The following is a 19,391-nucleotide window of genomic DNA, read 5'->3' on the forward strand; positions in this document are numbered from 1 at the left end:
GGAGTTGAGGACAGCTCCTTCTGTCAGAGGCTGGCCCTGGTCGTGCCAGGGGACTGGGGGGACAGGAGGGAGCAGGATTCCTTCTGAGCTCCTTGCACTGCCTCTCGAGCCCTCCTTCCCTTCTCCCAAGAGAAGAACTGGGACGGGCACATGGTCCATCGTCTGCCCCTCTGCCCCTCGGGAGCAACCGTGGGGCTGCCGTGGCAGCAGATGCGTGTGGAAAGCGCAGCTGTTCCCAGAGCTGGGACTCGGCAGGAAAGAGGTCGCTGGCTCTTTCTGCAGGAAGACGTGCTGAGAGCTGGAACCTGCCACGTGCCCTGGAGTCCCAGAGCAGAGGCCCCCGTGGAGCCGAGGACACGCTGGCCAGGGAGAGAGGAGAGGGTGTGCCTGCCCGGCAGTCCCGCCCCTGCTCCCTGTCTGCTTCTGCCTCATTAGGTGCCAAACACTTCCCAGCACCTTGTTCACGGAGCCTTTGGCAGTCCCGGCTTCCACACCTCCAGCCAGCGGACCCTGGGCTCCCACCTCATTCCAAAGCCCTGCGTTGAGTTCAGGCTTCCCTAGCTTGGTGGAGGCTGAGGCTCAATCCTCCGGTTCCCCTGCCCCCAGCAGTGCTGTCCCTGGACTTCTGAGGTCCCCGCAGTTTATGAGTCATAAATGACAAAGAAATTGAAAACGGAACAAAACCCGCAGCGGCACAGCCATCGGCACTCACAACCAACCACGTCCGTAAAGTGCAGTCCCTGGCGGGACAGAGGCCAGGCCTCCTTTCCATCCCCACCACGGCTGGGCCTGGCTGATCCTGACTCCAGGGACCTCTGGGGTCAACCCAGCTGGCAGCCAGCATCTCCTCCAGGTGGGGTTGGAGGACACTGCCAGCAGCCGGAGCACAGTGTGGCCCCATGTCAGCCGGGCCCCCGGGATATGCACCAGGTGCTCTCCCATCTTCCGCACACCACCTGTTTCCGTCTTCCTGCAGGGGGCGTAGGGGGCAGGGTGACCTGGTGGCCCCCTCCCCTGCCACCCCCCACCCTTGTCGGCACCTCCCCGGGGTGTTGGCTCCAGTCTCCCTGAACACCTCCATCTGGGTGGGGGTGTGTTTCTGTTGGGCTCAGCCACACCCTCACCTCACACTCCCCCAGCTGGGGCTCAGAATGAAAACAAGCCCCGCAAAGCCATCATTAACAAATTACCCGCTGCTGCTATAATTACAGCCTTCTCACTGCGCCAGCCCGGATGGTGCCACCCTCCCCAGCCTGTGCCCCCCTCGGGCAGCTGCTGTCCCCGCCCCCAGTGCCTCCGGCGCTGCGGGTGCAGAAGGAGCTTAGGCTCTCCAGAGGGGCGGAGTCTTGCTTGAGGGCTGAGGCCAGTGACCACAGAGCCCCCAGGTGGTCTCTGGCTGGGCCAGGGCGCCCCGCGTGCGCTCGGTGGCAGGGCTTGTGCCCAGCAGCAGCACCCACAGCACAGCAGCGAGGCCTTCCCACGGGGTGTGAGGCCGCTGGGTGCTGGGTGGGGGCTCTGCAGGTGAGACTCAGGTGGGCAGAGGCCCTGGGGCGACCCACTGGGAGCATCTATAGCGCAAGCCCCCTGGCAGCCAGACTGGGCCGCAGGGCCGGGAGAGAATGTTCCAGAAGGCCAGCGAGGCCACTATTCCAGGAAGCTGGTGGAGGTGGTGGCTGGGGCTTTCTCCGCGGTGGACACGGTGGTGGCTGCAGCCGCCACCATGGGACTGGGCACGTAGTTGAAGGGGGGTACGCGGGCGGAGCGGCTGGGGGAGCCATGCCGGCTGGAGGGGAAGCCTCCCACGGCGACGCCCAGGCCCTCGTGGACGAAGGGGGCAGCGCTGGGTGCCTTCGTGACGACTGGCCCGTCCACGTCGCTGCCCAGGAGAGCGGCTTGGCTGCCTGCCGGTGCCCCCGGGGGATCCCTGCTCTCCAGGCTCGGGGATGTGCTGGAGTTGGTCTTGGAGGCGGCCACCTCCTCGGTCTGCACTACCGCGTCGCTGGTCTTGCGCGGCGGGGGGCCGGGCGGGCCCTCCTCGGGCGTGGCGGCCCTGAGGGGCAGCGCCGTGGCAGGCAGCGTGCTGCGCAGAATGTGGGGCACGTCCTCGTCCCGGATGCGGCGCCACGTGGTGCCCAGTGCGGCCACCCTGGGCAGGGGCCGGGCCTCCCCGTCGCTGCTGCGGCGCGTGGCGTCGGCTGGGCCAGGGGTCGCCGGGGCGGCGTCGGGGCGGCGCGCCACGCTGATGTGGGGCAGGGACGCGTAGCGCTTCACGGGCTCGGGGCGCGCGGCAGGCGTGCGCACCGGCAGGCGGGACGGGCTCTCGGAGCTGGTGCGCCGGGGTGCGCGCTCGCTCGGCACTGGCCGGGCGGCTGGGGGCCGCTGCGGGGCCAAAGCCTGCCGGGGCGCCGCCCGCAGCTCATCGCAGCGCGAGGAGCAGAGGAAGACGGCCGGCAGCGCGGGCCGGCCTCGGCGAGGCGATGCGCCCTGGGGGGCGGAGGCCGTGGACTCGGCCGAGGACAGCTCTGAGCGCCGGCGCCGCAGCAGCCCAGGAGACTCCTTGATGAAGGTCAGCTGTCGCCGGAACCCTGAGCGGTCGGAGGACTCGCTTCCGCTGGAGCGGGCAGAGGCCACGCGCACCAGGCCCAGGCGGCCTCCGCGCGCACCCGGGGCTCCCTCGGCTCCCACCCGGCCTCTGGGGCCTGGCTCTGGAGCTGCACGGGCCAGGGGCGGCGGCCCCCGCCTGGCTGGCCTCTGCATGAACGGGATGCGAACGGGCGACTTCTGCGTCTTGTGCTGCTTGGCCAGTAGGGCGCGCGCCGGAGTCTTAGGCACAGGGGAGGCCCCGGGGCCAGGCAGGGGCCCGGCAGCCTGGGGGGCCTGCGGGCACTTCCTGGGCAAGGGCTGGGAGGCGGGCGAGGTCTGGGAGGAGCTCGAGGAGGGGGTCTTGGCCAGGCGGGCAGGTGGCGTGGCGCTCCTCGGAGGCTGGCATAGCGTGGTCAGCTCTGAGGTCTTGCCAGGCCGGTGCAGGCTCCGAGACCGCTGCTGTCCCGGGCTGGGGGCTTTGGCTGGGGCCGCTGGCTGTGTGGGACCAGGGAGCCCCATCTTTCGCGGTGTGGCACGGGGACCAGGGGCGCCTTTGGGCTGGGCTCGGGTGGCTGGGCTGGGCACATAGATCACCGTCCGTCCTCGGAGCACAGTTGGCACCCCGGACGCAGTCTTCTGAGAGCTGCGGGGCTTCTCGGGGCCTCCAGGGGAGTGGGGGCTGCCCCCGCTCTTGGCTGAGGCTGTAACTCGTTTCTCTGGCCTCCGGGCACTGCCCACCTCGCTTGCTGCCCCCACCTGTCGGCCCTTCCTGTGCTTGGGGGGCTGCAGCATAGAGCCCATCGACAGCCCGGACGGGAAGGACAGCATGGAGTCGGACTCTGAGGAGGCCTCTCGGGTGGCAGCTGCCGCCTGGTGCAGCCACGTGACGATGGAGTTGGCACCCTCCTGGATGGCACGCCACTCGACACTGTCCAGGTCGGACGCCTGGTCCGAGCCTGCAGCCTCCTCTCCGTGTTCCCGGGGCACCTCCGCCGGCCGCTCATCTGGCCGGGCAGCTCGTGGCTTGCGGCGCCGCAGCCCGGACAGTGGGGGCCGGCGCCTGGGCATGGCCGAGCCGATGCACCTCCGCAGCAGCTCCTCCTCTGCCCGCGGGCTGGGGGAGCTGTCGTGCCCACCTCCCAGGCCTGGGTCCTTAGTGGCCGCTGGCTCCTGGCCCCATGGACGTCTGGCTGGCCGCTCGGGGGGCTCAGGCTCGCTGAGGGAGCTGGCAGAGGAGCTCAGGGAGTAGCAGGGTGGGGTCTCGTCAGCGATGAGGCTGGGCTGGGCCCGAGCTGGTGCCGGGGCAGGAGGTGCAGCCTTGGCCTGGGCCGGGGCCTCCTTCCTGCCCGCCGGGTGCTCCCTGGTCAGGGCCTGGGGGATAGCGGACGCCTGCCGGAGGGTTGGTGTGGTGGTGGCTGGCTCCTCCTCAGAGTCGTTGCCATAGAAGCAGTACACGGCCTCCTCGGTGGGCGTCGTGAGGCACAGTGACTGCAGCGCCCCATCCCCGCGGGCCCGGCCTGGGCATGAGCTCTCCCTGTCCGAGTGGGCGCTCGAGGGCCGCCCTAGGGGTAGCTCCAGCCCTGCCCGGTTCCTGCCGGCCCCCTGGGCCTGCTCCGTGCTCCGGCCTGTGCTCCCCGTCTTGTGCCGGTGCCCGGCAGCCTGCCTGGCCGGGGCTGGGCGGCCTGTGGGTCTCTGCCTGTCTGCCAGCCCCCTGGGCTGGTCCCTGGGGGGTCCCTGCAGCGTCTCATTGCTGAGCGAGGCGGCGCTGGAGAAGTTGACCGGTGTGCCCTCGGCCGAGTCTGTGCAGGAGTCATCCTCCCGGGCTGGGGCGGGCACCAGCATGTAGACCGGCACAGGCAGTGCCCGGCGGCCGGACACCAGCGCTGAGGCCACCTTGCGGAGGCGGGCGGGCACGGCGGCCCCCAGGCACTCGCGCAGCAGCTCCAGCTCCTGGTCGGCGGCCGAGCGGGCGCGAGAGCCTGTGGGCACTGGCCCGTCATCCTTGCGGCGGTGCCCAGCAAAGTGGAGGCCGGTGCCCCCTGCACCCCCACCACGCTCAGGGCAGGCGGGGGACAGCAGCCGCAGCTCCACATCCTGCTGCACATAGTGCTCGTGCAGCGCCAGCGCGCTGAGGCTGGAGGCGCACGAGAAGTTCTCGTCGGGCTTCTCCACAGTGAAGCGGACGCTCCCGGCGTCCAGCTCAGATGGCAGCCGGCAGCGCTCGCGGCAGTCAGCGATGTCCAGAAAGCGCTTCACGTAGCTCTCCCACTGCAGGCTGAACTGGCTGGTCTCGGGCTGGCCTGACGGCGCGGGTGCCAGAGGCGGGGTCTTGCTGCGGCTGGGTGGCATGGTCTGCCCGGGGCTGTCAGGCAGCTCGCTGGGGCTGACGGTGCCGCTGCCGAGGCCGCTGCAGGGGTCGCTGGGGATGGAGCTGGCGATGGATGGGCTCTCGAAGCTGCCCAGCGAGCTCACTGAGCTGCAGCGGCTGAGCACCAGCGGTGTCTCCTGCACATAGTTCTCCGAGGAGCTGGATGGCGTGGCGTCCTCCACACCCAGGCCCCGGGCTCGGCCCCGCCGGGGTGCCGGGATGGCCACGGGCAGGGAGGCGGCCCCAGAGCCCCGCCATGCCCTGTCCAGCTCCGCCTCGCCAGGGCCGGCCTCCTCCAGTCCCTCCAAGGAGGAGTCACTGTCATCCAGGTCTCCACCCTCGCTGGGGCCTGGGCGCCCGGCCGAGGACAGTGATGACAGGGAGCTGCAGCGGGAGAGCGAGAGTGGCCCCTCCTGTGCCACCAGCTTCTGCAGCACCTTGCTGGCCACAGGCAGCGGGGCGGCCGCCAGCTTCTCAGGCACCTTGCTCGGGGTGTCCGCTGATAGCCAGGCCTGCTTCCGGGCCCCCAGGGAGGGCCCGTGCCCAGCGAGGGGCCCTGCACTGGCCCTGGTCGCACCCTCGAGCAGAGGCACATGCTGGTAGGTGGGCGAGAGCTTGATGGTGTGCACGCGGGCATCGGTGGGCACAGCCTCCCGCACTGGGGCCTCAGACTGGCCACCCGCCAGGTCAAGGTCCAACCGGCTGGGCCGAGCCTGCCCACACCGAGGGTCCTCGCGGTGCTCGGCCAGCGCGGCCAGCGGGCAGGGCCGCATGTGCTCACGTGGGCAGTATCCATCACTGGTGCTGCCGCTGTTGAGGCTGTCATTGGAGAGGCTGGCGTGGGCTGCCTTGAGCCTCAGCAGCGGGTGCGCCCGGCCGCCAGCCTCCCGCCGCCCACCCTCGGGGCCCCGGCAGGGTGAGCAGGACTGGGCGCGGCCCTCCCTCGGCGCTTCCTGCCCAGGGTCCCCGGAGCTGAGGCTGAAGCTGTCGTCAGACGAGGTGTGCAGGGCAGAGATGTCCTCCACCAGACGGTCGATGCGTGCCACCGCTAGTGCCAGCTTAGCCTTGGCCTGGGCCGCCACAGCCGCCTCCCCACTGGCCTCCTTCTCGGCCTCTAGGCCACCGCGGTGGGTAGGTGGGTTGCGGGCCAGCGCCTGTCCCTGCAGGAAGGGGCTGCCCAAGAAGAGGGACAGTGCCGCAGGGCTGCCCGGCTCTGCAGTGGCAGCAGCCGCGGCCAGAGATGGCGCGTCGTCATCGTCAAAGCAGCCAGAGTCTGAGGCATAGTCCTGGGCCAGCCCATCGAGGTGCCGCAGGGGCGGCAGCGCCTTCTTGGAGGTGGCCTTGGGCTCGGCCACAGGCAGGCCCTGCTTCTCCAAGTGGTCCAGCGCCTGTGCCAAGTGCCGGGTGTCCAGCTCTGCCTCGAGCGCCCGCTGCTTCCGCACATACAGGCTGGGTGCGCAGCTGCCTGGCGACACGGCGGTGGCCGCCGCCTGGTACTTGGCAGGCCTGTGGGCCAGTAGGTTGCGCAGGGCGGCGGCGCTGCCCATAGCGATCATTTTGTGCTTGGAGTGCACCAGGTTGCGCAGCATGCCCACGGCACCCAGGTCCCACAGCAGCTCCTGGTCGCGCGCGCTGCGGGCGGACAGGTTCCAGAGCGTGCCGCAGGCGTTGCTCACGATGGTCAGGCTGTGGGACGTCAGGTGCTGCAGCAGCGTCTGCAGGCAGTTGTGGTCCCGGAGCACCTGCCTGTGGCACAGGGAGGCGGGTCAGGGCCAGGCCACCCGCAACCCGCCCTCCCCTGTGGCACCAAGTAGAGGGTTGTAGGTTTAGCAAATAAAAACGTAGAACATCTGGTTATGTTTGAATTTCATAAAAATAAATAATTTTCAGTATAAATATATCTTAAATATTACATGAGATATACTAAAAATAATTCTTATTTTAAAAAGTGTTAGTATTGTTTAATATTTTATTCATTTTATTAAGTAAAAATTTAGCATGAATATAGCCCACACAATATTTGAGCTGTACTAAAAATAAATTCTATAGTTTCATGAATATTATCTATTAATATATAGTAAATAACATGTATATACTCTTGTTTTTGAGACAGGGTCTCGCTCTGTCACCCAGGCTGGAGAGCAGTGGTGTCATCACAGCTCACTGCAGCCTCAGACTCCTGGGCTCAAGCGATCCTTCAGTCTTGGCCTCCTGAGTAGCTGGGACTACAGCTGTGAGCCAGCGCACCCAGCTATACTTTTATTTTAATAAATAATAAGTGTTATAATTTAATAATAAATTTTTTATTTCAGCAAGGTAAGATTTTAGTATAAGTATATCCCATGTAGTATTTGGCATATATTTACACTAAAAACAATTTTTTTTTGTTTTCATACATAAGTGTTCTTTGTTACTATTTAATAAGTAACAAATACTTTAATGAAGAATGAGTATTATATTATTTAACAATAGTTTGTAATGTAATGAACATTGTAGCATGAGTATATCTCACATGAAGTTTGGGATGTACTTATACTGGAAAATGAGTCCCGGGGAACAAACTGGGAACATCCGTTCATAGGAGGACAATCTGCAGTGGAGCAGGATCCGCCGGTCCCATCCCTGGAGTCCCCGGGGTGTCCACCTCCCCTCAGTGCCCGCCGGTGGGGCGGTGTGGGGCAGGGCTGACCTGTAGTCCTCGCGGGTGGCGATAAGGCTGGACACATTGCGCAGGATGCCACCGCCGCTCTCGATGATGGCCAGAGAGTTGCTCTGGCACTTGTAGGTCAGCGTGCTCACCAGGAAGCCCAGGGCGCCATCCACCTGGCAGATGGCCGCCTTGTTCTCCGTGCTGTGGGCCGACAGGTTCCACAGGGCACTGAGCACACTCTTCAGGGTGGACTCCTGGGTGCAGGATGGGAGGGAGGCGTTAGCCGCCCAAGCGGCCAGAGCTGTGGGCTCTATTTCCCCGAGTCAGAGAGCTCACCCCCTGCCGCCAATGTCTCCACGGCGGCTCCCCCCTCCCCACACCCTGCCCACCTTGGTGGCCCGCAGGACACACTGCACCAGGGCTGTCATGCTGCCGACCTCCCGCAGGACCTTCTTGCTGTTGATGTCGGCCCGCCAGGACAGGTTGCGCAGGATGCTGGACACCACCTGGGGCGAGACGGGGACGGGCATAGTGGGACCCAGGCCCCGGGGTGGCCCCTACCCCCCAGCAGGTGGCCGGAGGGGACGCCCCCACAGGAGGATGTGGAGATCACCCCCGGCCCTTCATGCCCCTGAGGAGGGGCCTCTGACCATTGAGACAGCACAGGGCAGATGCCCACAGCCCCCCCAAAAGGGCTGTCCCAGTGCCCGCCCCCCCCAGGTACCTGGTGGAGCTCCTCGCTCTCCGAGGCCAGTTGGGCCACAATGGCCTCCATGCAGCCCCGGCGTGCGCACAGCGTGGCCTTTGGGGTGACACCAGATAGTCATGGTCACAGTGGGTGGGTCAGGGGGCACGAGGGAGACCACTCCCCACCTTCCATCCCCTCCCCCACTGCCCTCTAGGCCTCAGTCTACCCAGTTGGAAACCGGGCGATTTCCAGGCTGGGATGAGGTGCAGGGAGGCTCAGACCATCCCTGGAGCCCCAGATAGGGGGGCACTGACCACGCCCACCCACTGTCCCCGGGCACCTTGTTGGCGACGTCCCCAAAAGTGAGGTTGGTGAGGGTCATGCCTGCATAGCGGCGCAGGGCTAGGTTCAGCGGGTCCCGGGTCATCTTGTGCATCTCATAGTCAACCTGCAGTAGCTCTGCCACGGCCTGCAGCCCACCTGTGGGGACCCAGCCAGGCTGAGGGCCGGTGGGACCAGCCCTGCCCACTGCCCAGCGCCCCCAGGACCCCACCGTCCTCTCTCCAGCCTGGTCAGGGTCATTCCCCTGCCTAGATGTCCCCTCCATCGGATCCCAGCCTGCCTCCAAGTCCCCTCCAAGCCCAGGTCTGAGACCTCCAGTGCCCTGTGGCCTTCACACCTGCCTCCAGGCTGCCCAGCCTTTGCACACACTGTTCCAGATGCCTGGAATACCCTTCCCTGCCCTGTTGGACACAGTTCCTCAGGGAAGCCCCACCCCCAGGACCATTAGATGGAGAACTGTGTCCCCATCATGGGGTCATGCTGAGAGGTGGCTGTCACACCCACGCTTCTTCACGCAGCAGGAAAACCAGGTTTTCACTTTACAAGAGTAAATGAATGTGGTGGTGGGGGGATGGTCCCTGTGAGTGGGAGGGAGAACGTGTCATGAAAACACAGAGCCCACTCTCCCCGGCCCTCGGCACAGATGACGGGAAAACGGGATCATCCTCTGGGCTGGGCAGGTCTGTGGAGAACCCCCTTTTAGGAAGCAGGTTGGCAACATGTGTCTAAAAACCTCCAAAGTGAAACATGTACACCCGTGTGCACAGCAGTACGATTCACAAAAGGTGGAAACACCCCAAGTGTCAAACAAGGAGTGAGTGGACACACACAACGTGGTCCATCCGCATTCTGGAATATCACGCAGCTATGAAAAGGGACGAGGCTCTGGCACAGGCCACAGCATGGATGGACCTTGAGGACATCATGCTCAGTGAGAGACGCCAGACACAGAAGGACAAATCCTATGTGACTCCACTCACGGGAGGTCCCTAGAGTCATCAGATCCACAGAGACAGGAAGTAGGATGGTGGGTGCCAGGGGCTGGGGAGGGTATGGAGAGCTGGTATTTCACGGGAACAGAGCTTCAGTTTAGGAAGAGGAGAAAGTTCTAGCTCTCAATATGTTAAGGCACTGGGAATTAAAACAGAGAAACATTTTAAACCCCAGAATACACAGTCCAGCAGCTATCAGAGTGGGAGCAGCTACCTGGAACTCTGAACTCTTGCAAGACAAGACAAGTGGAGAAGGAAAATTGTGGCCGTTACCATCGAATTAACTGTGATATGGCTGGGCATGGTGGCTCATGCCTGTAGTCCAGCCACTCAAGAGGCTGAGGCAGGAGGATCACTTGAGGCCAGGAGTTGGAGGCTGCAGTGAGCTGTGATGACACCACTGCACTCCAGCCTGGGTGACAGAGCAAGACCCTGCCTCTAAATAAATAAAGTGATAAAATAATTGTCCCTGATGGCCCAGTCATTAGAATGAAAAAGACAGAGAGGAAAAAAATTGTGACCTTGTGTATTTTCTAGAAGTGTCTCAGGAACCCTTAGGCATCCCTGGACCCCACTTTGAGAACTGCTGTTTTATACTATAAAAGTGACGCATGTATGTAGTACAAACGTTTAAGGTCAGCAGGTGATACCATGAAAGCTGAAATCCTCCTTTCCTGCTCTGTCTGGCAGGAGCTGTAGCCACGGAGCTCGCTGCAGCCCCACCTGCTGGAACAGCATCAGCGAGCGTGTGCACGGGTGCGTCATGGAAATGGGGCTGCACTGCATGGACCGCTGTGCACTTTGGCTCCTGGAGACTTTACGCGGCGGTGTAATATGCCACTGCGCTGAGCCAGTCCCCTACTCTTAGACATTGATGCTGTCTCCAGTTTCCTGGTTTGGGTTGGTCACTGCCTTCCTCGAGTTTTTTGCACTTGTGGCCAGAGGATACATTCCCAGATGGGGGAGGGGTGATGCACAGGGGTGTCCACTGTCGCCAAACACCCCTCCAGAGAGGTTGTCCCAACTTGCTCTGAACCTCAGCAGGGGTTGCAGTGCCCACTGCTGCAAAACCAGACTGACATGACTGCAGAAAACACCTGAGTGTTCCCACCATCCCCGGGGTGTGAAGCAGGATCTCGCTTTGTACAAAGTAGGTACAACTGAGCACGCGGTTTTTGGCGTTTGGTGTTTCCCTTTCTGCGTTTCAATTGCTTTTATACTGACCAAAGGAAGATGTCATAATGTTCCCAAACCTAAAACTTCACAAGGCCAACCCCCTCCTGGCCCTTGGATGGGTACACACACACACACACACACACACTCTCACACTGCCCCAAACCACCCAGCAGAGCTGACTCTGTGGGAAAGTGGAATCATTTACTGTGCTGGTGGCTTCCCACCCACTCCCCCACCCACTCGTCTGTTCTGAGCCCCAGGACACCATGGCTGAAAGCCTGTCCCCAATGAATGGGTCCCGAGACCTCGGGCCAAATTGGGGAGCTGCATGCGGCTCATGGGGACAGAGGGCCCAGGATCACTCTCTACTCACAACAGGTGCTGTGTGACCCCAGGGAGTCTCTGTCGCTCTCTGGGCCTCACTGCCCCTGGCCCTGACTGGATAAACACAGGTGGCCTAGGCTCAGCCCCACAGCAGCTGAGGTGTCACCAGCTGTGTAGGAGCTGGAGGCATGCTCCCCAGAGGTGGCAAACCGGGACACTCACCTAGCTCGTTCATGGCACGGCGGTATTCCTCGTCAAAGGACAGCTTCATCACCGCACAGGTGGCCTGGCAGATCTGCGGCTCAATGGGGATGGGGGCTGTGTGCAAGGGGACTGGGTCAGACCCCCCCCTTCCCCAGGACATGTCCCTGGGTGAGCCCCAAAGGTCCCCACCCACTTGCCTTCTCCCCCCTACAGGCCTGAAGGGTCCCACGAGCTGAGCTCTGCAACCTGTTGCCTGCTGGGACCTCCTTTGCCCACCCTAACACCCGATAATGAGGTGGCCTGGTGCCCGCCATCTTTCAGCTGTGCCTTGTCCTCAAGAGGAATCTCAAATTTGCACCCAACTTTCGTGAGTTACCCGCAACCCATGCGTTCAGGGACTTAAATATTTGCCCTGTGCCGGGTACAACCATCGGTGGCTCTATCCATCCTTTGCCAACCAGGCATAAGCCCCCAATCCCCATAAGGCCACGGCCAGAGCTCGCTCACACAAGGCAGGCAGCACCGGCGGGGGGCCGTAGTGCGCACTATAGATCCTGCCAGCCACCCGAGAAGCCCAGGCTTTGCACCCGCGGGGCACTCACCGCCGCCGGCGCCCCCGCCCTCGGGCCCGCCCTCCGGGGCCTGCAGCCAGTCCCAGCAGGTCTCGCAGTACGCGCGGATCTGCTCCAGCACGTGCAGGACGCGCATTTCCTTGCGGGCCAGGCCCTGGTCCGGCTGGGAGAAAACGATGTTGTGCAGCGCCGCGTTGGCGCGCATGCGCGCATCCTTGGCGCCTGGTGCCCCCGGGGTCCCACTGCGACCCCCCGCCCCAGCCTCAGCGCCGTGCAGGATCTGGAGCAGCAGCGGCAGGCAGCCAGAGCGGCGCATGGCCACACAGCTCTCCGGCGAGCTGGACATGGCGAGCAGAGTGCGTGCTGTGTCCTCCTGGTCGCGTGTCGCCAGCATGGACAGCAGCCAGAAGACCACCTCCACCTGAGGGCGGGAGGGCAGGGTCAGGGTAGGGACCCCTGCTCCCTTACTCGCCTCAGCCAGGCCCCCCCATACACACAAATGGTGACCCCCTAAACCCGGTTGGGGCCCTGTGACCCCAGCCCAAGAGGATCGCTTGCTCCCCTTACCTGGCGGGAGGCCACACACACACCTGAGAGATGGGCGGGGTCGCCAGGGGGATACACTGGACTGCAGAGACGCCCAGCCCACGAGGGCCGAACCCCACCCACCAGCCTCACCGGCATTCCCAGGGGCAGCAGTGCACATTTCGGGGGTTACACAGAGACGTCTAGAGTACCCCAAACACACGGCATGGGTATACCCATCCACCTCGCCGGGCCCCAGCCTCACCACCGGCCTGACTCCGGGCGGCCCTCCTTCACTGGTGGGCTGGATGAAAGCGCGAAAGCGGCTCCAGGACTGGCAGGGGTACAGGGCCTCCCACCCCACCCAGCCAGCCGCCCCCACCCCCCTCACCTTGCTGTTGCCCGGCTGAGGGGTGCCGTCCTCAGGGTGTGTGGGGACCTCTGTCTCTGGTTCCTCGTCCACCGGCACCGACTTCACCGCCAAGAGAGCCTACAGGGAGAGCCCCAGGCTTGGAAGATCAGTCCGGGGACCCCCCACAAAGTGCCCATGCTGCTGATGCCGCCTCTCCTCCGTGACGTTGTGGGTGACGGCTGCAGGCCGCCCCCCCACCCCACCCCCGCCGCCCTGGGCAGGGCCCTAGGGGTCTCCGTGCTGCCTGAGCAGTCACCACCCTTGGGGCCCTGCTCCAACCCTCCCGGCAGTACCTGGGGCTCCGTCTGCTGCACCCGGTCCTGCGCCTCCAGCAGCTCTTTGTCTATTTGCTCCAGGCGCGAAGCGCGGATCTGCGTGGGGGAAACACGCGAGCCACAGCTGAGCGCAACCTGGGCTCTGACTCCGCCTCCTCCCTGGTATGACCCCGCCCCTGGGCTCTGACCCCACCTTCTCCCTGGTATGACCCCGCCCCAGGCTCTGAGTCTCCCTTCTCCCGGGTATGGCCCCGCCCTTGGGCCCTGACTCCGCCTTCTCCCCGGTATGACCCCGCCCCTGGGCTCTGACTCCGCCTTCTCCCTCGTATGACACCACCCCCAGGCTCTGACTCCTCCCACTCCCCCACCATGGATGGCTCCACCCACCGCCTAAACCCCACCAATAACCCAAGCTCCGCGCTGCTCGCCCACCGCCTGCCGCCCCGCACCTGCGCCCGCTGCACCATCTCGTCCGACGTGCCGAAGCGCTCCTCCATCAGGGAGCGGATGTGCTGGGCCTCGAACTCCAGCTGCTGCCGGATCAGGTCCATCTGCATCGAGAACTGCTGGGAAGGGCGGGCGGGCCATGGTGAGGGGTGCCCGGGCCGGGGCTTCCCCGCCACCCCCGCGCCCCGGGGCGGCACGGCTGGCCCCCGGCCCCCGCCGCTCACCGTCTCCACATGCGGCAGCTCGTCCAGGCGTTTGGACAAGCCCTGGAGCTGCGAGTAATACCAGAGCTTCTCCTTCTCCTCCTTCTCAATCTCGCTCAACAGGAAGCACCTGCGGAGGGGACGGGCCGCTGTGGACGTGGTGTTTGCTTTGATTTTTGCAATCACTTGGTGCTCACTGTATGCCCACTTTAACAGGCAGCATGGCAATGTCCCCCCGTGGCTCTCCTGGCACCAGAGTAAGGGGGGCGCCGAAATTAATTGAGTGGAGCACAGGAAATGAATTTAAAGGAGAGCAGGCCATTCGTTTGTAAATTCTGGTCCTGGGAGAAAGACTGATGGGGGCTGTGCTGACTCTGACACCTGTCCTACACTCGCTAATCTGCCAGCTTACACAAGGCGGGATTCAGGCACAGGGTGTTCCAGGTGCAAGGAAGTTCTCTCTTAACTCTCTGGGAAACACGCCTACTCCCATTTTGCAAAGCAGAAGTCTGAGGCTGGGGGCGTTTAAGGGGCTTAACTCCCAGGCGACTTTGGAATTGCCTCATCTGACCCGACACAACCCAGCCTATCTGGGCTCCCAGACCCTGCCTCCCCCCACGGGCCCTGGGCCCAGATTCCTTGGGCCGTGTCCCTCTCACTACAAAGGCTGCCTTGAGGCCCTCTGGCTCCAGGCCTGGTTCTGGGCACAGCCCTGTCCCTAGTGACGCCTGTGTGGCGGGGACCCCTGGGGACAGCCCCCTGGAGCCTTTTCTTCTGCCAAGAACACCCCCCCTTTGTCCTCCTGCTGGGGTCAGCTGAGGCAGAGGAGCCCCACGGCACAGGCAGAAGGGGCTCAGGGGTGGGTAGGTCCGGCTCAGTGGGCGAATCAGAGGGTGGAGGGCGCTCGGGGGGGGCAGTGCTGGGGCTGCCCCTGGTCCGGTTCTCACACCCTCTCACCGTTCCTGGTCCAGTTCCTCCAGCAGCCGGATGGTGGCCCGGCTCAGCTCCCCAAAACTGTCCTTGGAGGGCCCAGAGCCATGCACCGGGCTTCCCTCAGGGGTCCGGGTGGGGGGCTCCGGGTCCAGGGCGGGCGGCTGGAACTTGAGGTTGTACAGGCTGGTGATGTCCATCTGCAGGGCTGGGTGGGCACAGAAGGCAAGGGCGGAGTTCAGCACCCATACCCACCCCCTTGTGCCCCTCCCACTGGGGGTGGGCCCCTGGCCAGCACCTCACCTTTCAGCTGCTCCAACACCTCCGTCTGTCCTGAGGACACCAGCACTCGGGCCTCCTGCTCCAGCTTGCCCTGCAAGTGCTTCAGGACCTCCTGCAGGCGGGGTGGGAAAGAGACCACTGCTGCAGCCTGCCGGGGACCCACCCACCCTGTGACCCTGGGCCACGTCTTCCACCCAGGCCCCCACCTTCATGCCAGACGTCTCCGTCTCCAGCTTGGACAGGTGGCTCGAGTTGTCTCGAAGCTCTTGCCTCAGGTGACTGTTCTCGGCCTTCAAGGCCTCCACCTGCCGCACCAGCTGCTCGTAGGATGCCACAGAACTCGTCATCTTCAGTTCCTGCAGTGCCTGGGGCCACGGGGTGAGGGAGTTCAGCTGAAGGTCTGCGGAGGGGCAGGTGATGCCTTCCAGGCAGCCGGGGACCTAGGCCCCAGCCCTGCCACCTGGCCCTGGGGGTGGGTCCCAGGTGGGAGTGGCTGGTGTGGACCACTACAGGCGGGGCAATGCTGGCCCAGGGAAGACAGCGTGGCAGATGGAGTGAGAGATGTGGGTAGCCACAACAGGAGACAGAGTGGCCAAGCCGTCATACAGGCGTTCAGACACACAGACAGCCAAATGCCCAACTGACTGGCAGACAGGTCTGTCCCTCATTCTCAGGACACACATGCTGACTGCTAGCTGGACAGACAGATGGACCACTGAGACAGTCTGCCCAATGCCTCCAGGCTCACAGACACATTCACAGCCAGAAAGGGCAACCGACAGACAGACAGGACCCCCCCGCCAGGCTGACAGCCAGAGAGGCTGGGTGGACGAACCCCCAGGTGGACAACAAGGACACTGTGAAGGCCAACAGTGACATCTGGGGGAGCCCCTGGCAGCCAGAGAGCAGGAGAGATGGACCCCAGCCCACCAGGACCACCCCAGACATCCCAGATCCGACCTCCGCAGCCCCATAGCCCCGCCATGAGCAGCTGGGTCCAGGGCAGCTACCTGCATGGCCCGGCACCCTCCAGTCAGCCTTCGGAAGGTGCGCGTTGGCCCGGAGTCCCCCACCCCATCCCCTTGGCTCTGCTGCCGCTGTGGCCGCCCGCTGCCTTTTTGTGCCTGCGCTGTCTCCTCTCCCCTGGCCCAGCCTCCTCCCTCTGTCCGCCTGGCGGGTGCCTCCTCTCTGGGCTCAGCCCTCCCAGGGTCCCCCCCACCCCCACAGCCACCCTTCCCTCTTTGTTCCCTTCCTGCTAGCCTCCCCCTCCCTCCGCCTTTGTCTGAGGCGCGCTAATGGCAGCCCATCCCCTCCACCACTTCCTCCCTGGGAGCCCCCTCTCCAAATCAGCCCTGCCCTGCCGGCCCCCCCCAACCTGGCCACACACATTCACTCACTTGCTCATTCATTCTCCTCTCCCATCTCCTACCCGGGGACCGATGTCACCAAATGCACAAATGGGGGAGGGTCAGGCCACAGCAACCTGCTTGGAGGATCTACTGTGTGCCTGGCAGTGTCACCTGGCTTCTTCCCTGTCACAGTCCTGAGTCTCAGGGACCACGGTTAGGCTGTTCCCAAGGGAGAAACTGAGGCCTGGGGAAACAGACCCGGTAAGGAGGTGGACGAGGCATGACTAGAGCCCAGACCTTCACCCCGGAGACACTCAGAAGTCCAGGCAGTGCTGGGGACACAAGACCCGCCCCCTCCTGGCCTTGGGTCACCGTCTGATGCCTGGGGAGAGCTTGACCAGCCTGCCGGGCTTGCAGGCTGGTGCGAGGGTCAGGTGGGATGGTCACAGGGCATAGGACAGAGTTTGGGATGGCGTGTCAGGTGGGGAGGCTGGCAGCCTGGGGGGATCCTGGGGTCTGGCTGAAGCCCTGTGTTCTGGCTGAGGCCACCATACCGTGCCCAGCAAGGCAAAGGACCAGATGAAGTACAAACTAACATGCACACGATCCCTCCTCCTCCAGCTGCCCCTACATCACCCAGGCCAAGTCTCAGTCCCATTCACTCTCCCCCGTTTGGTGGTCACTCCTGTGTCCTCCTCAGGGTGTGCTCAGCAGCACAGCCACCCACTGGGCTCCCCACAGATGGGTCCCCGATGCCACACTCCACCAGCCCCTCCATGCTCTGCCCAGCTGGGCCATCCTCCCCCACCTCCTGACACCCCTCCTTCAGGGCAGTCTCGCCAGCCTCTTCCAGGCCAAATCCGCTCCTCCTGCACAGCCAGAGGGAGCTTGGAAAGTCACAAGTCGACCCCATCCCTCTCATGCTCACATACCACCCATGGCTCCCCTGTGGTCGACCTCAGGGTAGGATCAGACTCCTCCACATACATCCTGACTCACTTGGAAACTGGCTGCTGTCTCCTCTCAGGCCTTTGCACACGCAATTCCCCTGCCTAGAGCACCTTGCTGGACTCCTGCCATCCTGTACAATGCAGCTTCCTCCAGGAAGCCCTCCTGCCTGCCCCCCACCCCAGGTTGCCTCTCTGAGAGATCACCGCAGGAAAAGGACCAGTAGCCGTGGGTTGGCCTTATTGGGTGGTGAGCGGCCACATGTTAGGGGAGGGAGACACGGGTGTGGAACATCAGCCCCAAAGGGGCCCTTGTCATACCGTCAACCCAAATCCCTGCTTACAGAGACAGAAACTGACGCCCGCCAAGGCGCACAGCCGCAACCTCACCTACCCCTCGCCTCCCAGCATCTCCGGGTGTTGAAGCCCGTGAGTGGGTGTGCGCGGGACCCGCTGAAGCGACACAGACGCCCCCCTCCCTGGGACTCAGTTTTCCCTCCAGCTCCCACCCTAGAGAAACAGGTCCCAGACGCTGTGCTGACAGGCAAGGCAGGGAGAAGGCGATGGAGACCCTGACGCGAGGCGGAGGCTGCGCCCCCTGCCCTCCACCCGGGAGCGCGCGGCTTACTTGCAGCTGGGCTAGCTGGGGCCTCCTCCCAACCCGCAGCTCGGCGGGCCTCGCCTGAAATCGCGACACAGGGCGGGCGCGGAGCGCGGACTCGGGGGTTCCGGGGTCTCCGCGGCGCGGGCAGGGGCCTCCGGGGCGGACAAAGCCCGGTCCGGGCCTGGCCAGGCGGCGCCGCCGCTCCAGGCGCTGGGCGAGACCACCGCGCGCGGGGGAGGATGCGGGATGCGGGATGCGGGCGCGGCGGCCAATGGCGGCGCGGGAAGACGAGCTGGTGCCATGGCAACAGCCAATGGCGGTCCAGGGCGGGGACCAGCGGCGGCCGCCGGGCGTCGGGCCCCCGCGCTGGCTGGGGGGCTGCGTGCGCCGAGGATGAACCCCACGAGGGGCAGGGGGCGCCCCGAGGACCGGGGTCCTGTGCCGCTCACACTGTCGCAGGAGGAAAGCGCCTCTCAGAGCCCCTGCAGCAGGGTTCGCAGCATCCGAGGGTGAAACACCAAGTCGTGGATGTTACATCAGAATCTTGGCGGGGGTTGGGGGTGTATCCCAGGAAAGGTGCCCGGGCCAGGCCAGCCTGCTCCCCGCAGATCCCACCTGCGCGGTCAGGGCGGGACAGGAGTCCAGGCTGGAGCTCCCCAGGGTCCTGGCTGATAGGGGGTGGGGGAAGGGCAGGCACGCAGGGTAACACCTGCGACCCTGCACCTTCCCCCATTTCTCCCTGTCTCCCGGCAGAGCCTCAGGTCCTCCTGTAACTCTGGGCCCTCCCCACATCTCTCCATTCCTCTGTCTTTCTGTCTCCTCCTTAGTCTGGGTCTCCCTGTGTCACTGTCCCTCATCCCACACTGAATTCACCCTCACAGAAGGGAATTCAGAGCAGGGGGGCCCTGCAGTCCATCCCAGATCCTCAGTGGGTCCCCGGAGGCCACTTTAGGGCCCGCACCTGCAGCTTGAGCGCAGTCCTCCAAGCTCGCAGGACAAGGAGCCAAGGAGAATCATACACCGTACAACCATCAGTTTCCTCCTCTGTAAAATGGGGAGGAGGCTGGAGCTTTTGCAAGCGCTGGTTCAGGGAATGACGGGACAGGTTGGGAAGTTCTGGGCTCTGGGAGGCCCCACAGCCAAGGGCATAGGAGGAACAATGTTGGCTTCCGCTGGGTCTGGAGCCAGAGGCCCTGAGTACCCTGTCCTGGGCCAGCAATGCTGGGGCCAAGAGCCCCAGGCCTGGCCATCTGGGAGCCTCCAGAGCTGGATGCAACTGTCTCAGCTTGTTGGGTTTGGAGGGGTTGCATGCAACGGGCAGAGGGGCTTTTCCAGGAGGCTGGGCAGGAGTTGGCCAGGTGACCAAGGAGGGAAAAGAGGCCCAGGCTGAGGGAAGATCAGTGCTTGCTCAGGGACAGTGGGTGTCTGGAGCCATGGGGCAGAGCAGGTGGTGGGCTTCACCTGGGCAAGCCAGGAAGGGTTGAGCACAAGGACAGTCCCCTGTGGGCTCATGAGGAG

At 64.1% G+C, this 19,391-nt stretch overlaps 1 protein-coding gene across 2 annotated transcripts; it reads right to left on the bottom strand.

Annotated features, from left to right (window-relative positions):
- Window positions 1-929: 929 nt before the first annotated feature.
- On the bottom strand, window positions 930-15,320 carry APC2 (APC regulator of WNT signaling pathway 2). Of its 2 annotated transcripts, none has more exons than XM_069456423.1 (14): window positions 15,180-15,320; window positions 14,995-15,085; window positions 14,719-14,899; window positions 13,783-13,891; window positions 13,561-13,674; window positions 13,130-13,207; window positions 12,816-12,914; window positions 11,930-12,320; window positions 11,346-11,441; window positions 8,630-8,769; window positions 8,326-8,403; window positions 7,991-8,107; window positions 7,641-7,855; window positions 930-6,697 (listed from the first exon to the last, which is right to left on the bottom strand). In XM_069456423.1, exons 1-14 carry the CDS (start codon window positions 15,318-15,320, stop codon window positions 1,645-1,647), a joined length of 6,903 nt encoding a protein of 2,300 aa, XP_069312524.1. In that variant the 3' UTR covers window positions 930-1,644. The 2 variants fall into 2 exon arrangements, with proteins under 2 accessions (XP_069312524.1, XP_069312529.1); XM_069456428.1 differs by having other exon boundaries at window positions 13,561-13,677.
- Between the last annotated feature and the right edge of the window lie 4,071 nt (window positions 15,321-19,391).

Source organism: Eulemur rufifrons, chromosome 2 (genome assembly GCF_041146395.1).
Source record: "Eulemur rufifrons isolate Redbay chromosome 2, OSU_ERuf_1, whole genome shotgun sequence".
In the NCBI taxonomy this organism is placed as follows: domain Eukaryota; kingdom Metazoa; phylum Chordata; class Mammalia; order Primates; family Lemuridae; genus Eulemur; species Eulemur rufifrons.

Bases quoted from the DNA above. Each gene is read 5' to 3' on its own strand.
- APC2 (XM_069456428.1), bottom strand. From the start codon at position 15,320: ATGACGAGTTCTGTGGCATCCTACGAGCAGCTGGTGCGGCAGGTGGAG. The intron at 12,915-13,129 runs GTACTGCCGGGA...CTCTCCCTGTAG, and splicing joins TGCAGCAGACGGAGCCCCAG to GCTCTCTTGGCGGTGAAGTC. The intron at 8,404-8,629 runs GTGCCCGGGGAC...GTCACCCCAAAG, and splicing joins TTGGGGACGTCGCCAACAAG to GCCACGCTGTGCGCACGCCG.